This window comes from Corvus brachyrhynchos, unplaced genomic scaffold (assembly GCF_000691975.1).
Source record: "Corvus brachyrhynchos isolate BGI_N302 unplaced genomic scaffold, ASM69197v1 scaffold340, whole genome shotgun sequence".
Lineage (NCBI taxonomy): Eukaryota > Metazoa > Chordata > Aves > Passeriformes > Corvidae > Corvus > Corvus brachyrhynchos.
In genome coordinates this window covers 2,543,897-2,548,745 of record NW_008235987.1, presented here as the reverse complement: position 1 = coordinate 2,548,745, position 4,849 = coordinate 2,543,897, and the positions used below count along the sequence as shown (strand labels likewise).

Sequence of the window (4,849 nt, the reverse complement as noted above, 5' to 3'; positions counted from 1 at the left end):
GTCGAGGCGCCGTCGGGGAGGTCAGGTTGAGCTCCTCCCTGTAGAGCTTGTGTCTCCTGGAAGAGAGAGGTTCTGGGGATGAGGATGAGTCACGGGGTGGAAAACCTCCCTTCTCTGAGCCTGGAGTCTGCTGGGGAGTGGGGAGGCTGCCAGGAGCAGAGCATGGGCTGGATACGGGGAAACTGAGGCAGGGAGAGATGGCTGACATGTCAGAGTCTCTGACCATCTCTGACAGAGTTTTTTACTGAAGCTGGGATAGTTTTTTCCCTGAAGGTCACAGGAGGGGGAAAAAAAGGTCCCTAAAAGCCACAAATTGCCTCTGTGACCAAATTCACAGTGAGCAGGGATGCTATGAGGTCATCTGGCAGCATCCTGCCCGTCACCTCTTAAAATCAAGGTTCAACCCCACCCTTTTTTTGGTGGCTGGAGCTGAAGGAGCCTCCCAGTTTCAGTAATAACCCAAAACCATCTCTGTACTCAATCAGCATTTTCCTCAACCTCGAGACCTCCAGGCTGGGACTGTGGAACTGAAATGTCACTTGTTCCAGTCAGCAGAGGACGGAGCTGTAGTTTCTCACTAACACTGTCCGGCCCGTGTACAGAGCAGCCAGTGCTGATAAAGGGAAAATGCAGCTCAGGGTACACTGAAAGGGCCAGGATCCATCCATGAAAGCAAACAGGAGCTGGGGGCTGATAAGGAGTAGGACATTAACCAAGGCTGGGACGGAGTGGCTGCAGAGCAGGAAGGGCCACACGCCCGGCCAGACCCCATCCAGAGCCTGAGCAAGTGAGGTCTGACCATGCATTTATTAGCCAAGGAATGGCACTGGGGGCTGGCAAGGGCTCCTGGGTGGTTTTTCTGTTTCCCTGCTCAGCCCAGCAGCTGGGCTCTGGTTGGGATTTTTCCATCATCCTCCATCCAAGCAGGCTGAGCCTGGTTAGTCCAGTCCGGCTGTGAGAGGGGATGAACCTTCCCAGAGGTGTTCCAGTGGTATCCTGGGAGACATCTAGGAACTGGAGGGACAGGTTGGATGTGCAGCTCATGGGAGCCTGTTCCCTCTCCCACTTTGTTTGTCTTTCCATTGGATTGGGTCGGCCACAGCATGAACTCCACGTGTGCATGGTCAGAGGGAAGCTGAAGCATTTCTCTCCCAGTCCAGCTCTTTACTCAGGCTGCCTGCAAAGGAGGCAAAAAATTCCCTGTGCCCAAGGATGTGGGCCTGGCATTCCACCAGCTCCAGCAGAAGTGCCCTGAGCCCCCATCCTGCTGCCCTGCACCAGGTTTCCCGTGGATAAGTGAGGCACAACCTTAACCCTGCCACAGCCAGGGACAATAAACCCCAGTGTGATGTACAGGAATGACTCAGGATTTTTCCCTAGGGAAGCTGCCCAAATATTTTACCATATTTGCTCTCCTGCCTGCCATACACACAGGCTGTTCCCCTGGGGTGGCAGAGAGCAAGGGATTACTGAGGGGGAAAAAAATGCAGTGGTTATGCAAGGGGAGGCAGATCCCAGCCCTGCACCCACATGGTCCCTGCTCCGGCTGAGCCAGGCCCTTCCCAGCCTTTCAACCCAAAATACAGCTCTCTCTGCCTCCCTGCTTCCTTCAGGATTCCTGAAATATTTCCCTGGAAAAAACCAGATCTCTACAAAAAGCATAATGATATAAAACCAGGGTTCATTTCTACCCTGCTATAAATAGCCCTGGGGTTACCCTGGCTCCCAGCTCTCTGCTGGGCTGGGGGGGCACAGCATGGGGTGACACTGCCTAGGCCACCAGAATCCTGAGTTTGTGGTTTTGAAGCTGCTTCTTCAAGGATAAAAATAAGCTCTGGAGTTTTTAAAGGATTTTTTTGTTTTGTTTTGAAGAGGTGTGGATGTCTTGGGTTTTTTTTGCTGTTTCCTTCCTGCATCGCCATCAGTCTCTCCAGCTGGTTCTGCATCCTGCAATCAAACTCCCAGTCCTGATTGAAGTGCTGGGAACAGACAGGACGGGCAGCAGCCAGTTTGCAGGGAGCACCGTGGAGGAAGACAGGTTCTGGCCATGGGTATCCCAACGGGACGTGTCCTGGGGCTGCTCCAGCTGGCCAAGTCCCTGTCCAGCTGATGTCCATCTGGCTGCAGAAATGAAGGCAGACACGCTGTGCTGGAGGAACAGGGTTAAACTGCAGCTTGTTCCACTCAGAGGAGTGTCCTGCTGCTCCCAAAGCTGCTCTGCCAACAGTTGGATCCACAGGCAATGGAGAAATCTGCTGTCACCGTGTCAGGCTGAGGAGAGGCTGCCCATGGACACACAGCCCCGACCCTCTGCTGCCTGCCTCTGGATGTGGAGCTGCTGTGGACTCAACAGCAGCAGCAGCTTTGTTGAACCCATGGAGTGGGAGAGAGAGCCATGGATTCCTGAGTCCCACAGGACCCTGCCCTGGGCTCCTTCCCCAGCCACACCAGAGAGGACACAGGCTCTGCAGTGCTTCTGGTGAGGCAGAAACTCCTCTGTGCCCACAGCAAATTAACAATCTTGTAAAATCCACTAGCCCTGGCAAGTGCCACCTGATCACGCACTCAATTTGCAGCACCGATGGTTGCTGGCAGGTTTTTGCAGGAGGGGTTGTGTCACCTCAGCCTGTGCGAGCTCTCCGGGGGTTTCACCCACTTATGAGCACCATATATTTATTTCAAAGTGACTGAGGAATAATCAATACTCTGCCTTCCTTTCCTTCCTGGAGGTGCAAAGCAAAGTCAATCAAGGACAAATGGCATCGCCGTGTTCCTCCCAGCCGCACCACAACCAAGCCTTGGGGCAGAAGGCAAAGTGGAGCCATGGCTTCCTCACAAATCCCATGTTTCAACAGAGTGGTGGATAAAACTGGGGAATGCAGACTTGTTACTGTCCTGCAAGTGAGGCTGCAGCAAGTGCTCAGGGCTTCTGATGGTGCCATCAAGCCGTGTCCCACTGGGATTTTGCTTGGGAAGCATCCACCTGGTACTCAAATCCTGATGTCTTCAGAAGACATTGCTCAGCTCTGAGAAGATGCACCAAGGTGGGTCTGTGGCACAGCCAGGGATACCCAAACCCACCATCCATGGATTCCAGGTGCTGTGGCAGAGGATTCAACAGGATGCAGATGGGAGTGAGGGAAGAGCCTCGCAGGGGTGACCCTGGCCGAGCACAAAGGAGGTTCCAGACCCTGGTGCTGCTCAGGCCGTGAAGGTCTTTCTTTGTTCCTTCCATTTTTGCTTCCCATCATCTCCTCCAGCGAATCCCACATGGAACCAGCACTGGGTGAGTCCCACAGAAATAGGAGGAATATGCACAGAAGTGGAGAGAGCGGGAGCTGGGGAATGCTGCCTCTGCAGCTCAGCAAACACCACACAGGTAATGGGAGGAGCGGGGGCTGCTCCCATGCTGGAAACCAAACCTGGGCAGTGGGGAAGTGCCAGGACAGGGATCCCTGGGGTGGTCCCCAGGACATGCTGTCATCCCCTTGCAGGTGTCCTGTCCCACAGAGGGGACAGTGAAGTGACACCAGGAGCTCTGTGCTCTGTTGTATCCGAGTTTGTGCATGGATAGAAAAGTTCTTGGGGTGCAGGGAGGATCTCGGGGAATGTTGGGGGATGCTGGATGTTTCCAGCTTGGCCCCAGCCCTCATGCAAAGGGGGTTAGATCAGGGAGTCAAGGTGCAGATGATCGATGCCTGGAGCTGAGGGTCACCGTCCCCCCGGGGCAGTGGCCACAGGGCAGTGACAGTCCCACCCCAGGAGCAGGACCAGGAGCAGGAGATGAGGGAGTTTTCTTGTTGCTGGGACTGGGAGAGGCAGCAGGAAGAGGACTCTGACATGGGGGTGCCTTTCTGTGGGGCTCTGATGGTGGAGCAGAGTGGGAGACACCCCAGGAAGGAGCGTCCCGGCAAAGTCCCCTCAGCCCAGCCCAGCCTGACGTGAGGGGCTGGAAGGGTGAAGGGGAGGGCAGTGGGGCACAGAGCCAGAGCAAGCTGCACTGGGGATGCCAGGGTATACCCAAGGGTTCGTTCCCAGGCAGGGGGTGCTTGAGCAGGGGAGGGGTGCCCAGGAGAGCTGCCCAGAAAGGGAGTACCTGTGGGGTACCTGTGGGGTACCTGTGGGGTACCTGAGAGTGGGTGTTCAGAGAGAGGGTGCCTGGGGGTGCCCATACAGGGAGTGCCTGGTGAGAGTGCCTGGGGGATGCCAGTGCAGGGGTGCCTGTGCAGGGGTTGCCCTGAAAGGGGGTGCACAGGAGATGCCCGTGAGATGCACTCACAGGGGGTGCCTGGGAAGGGGGTGCTCAAGAGATCCCGGTGCAGGGGGAGTCCAAAAAAGGGGTGCCCAGGACATGCCAGAGAAGCGTGTCCCCATGCAAGGGGTGCCAGGAAAGGGGTGTCCAGGAGATATCTGGGAACAGGGTGCCCATGCAGGGGTGCCCAGGGGACACCCGGGAAGGGGGTGGCCTGGAGATGCCGGTGCAGTGGGTGCCCAAGAAAGGGGTCTCCAGGAAATGCCCGGGAAGCGTGGGATCATGCCAGGGGTACCCGTTAGGAGGGTACCCAGAAGATGTCCAGGAAAAGGGTGCCCTGGAGATTCCCGGGAAGGGGGTGTCGGGGAAGGAGGTGTCCAGGAGATGCCCGGCAAGGGGATGCCAGCAGATGCCGGGGTGCCCAGGAAATAGCCAGGAAACGGCTACCGGGCAAGGAGGTGACCAGGAGATGCCCAGGAAAGCGGTGTCCAGGCGATGCCCGGTGCGGGGTGCCCAGGAGCTGCCCGCGCAGGGGATGCGCGGTGCGGGGAGCCGGGCGCGGGGGTGCCGCGGCTGCGGGACGCACCTGTTCCAGCG

The 4,849-nt window shown here is 57.0% G+C and overlaps 1 protein-coding gene across 1 annotated transcript in view; it reads right to left on the bottom strand.

Annotated features, from left to right (window-relative positions):
• The window catches only part of FAM20A (family with sequence similarity 20 member A), a 6,796-nt gene extending 6,570 nt beyond the window's left edge, over nucleotides 1-226 (bottom strand). The window contains exon 1 of the mRNA XM_017730809.1: nucleotides 176-226. Within this exon, the coding sequence (XP_017586298.1) occupies nucleotides 176-226 (51 nt within the window). The remainder of the gene's footprint in view (nucleotides 1-175) is intronic.
• Nucleotides 227-4,849: the final 4,623 nt, after the last annotated feature.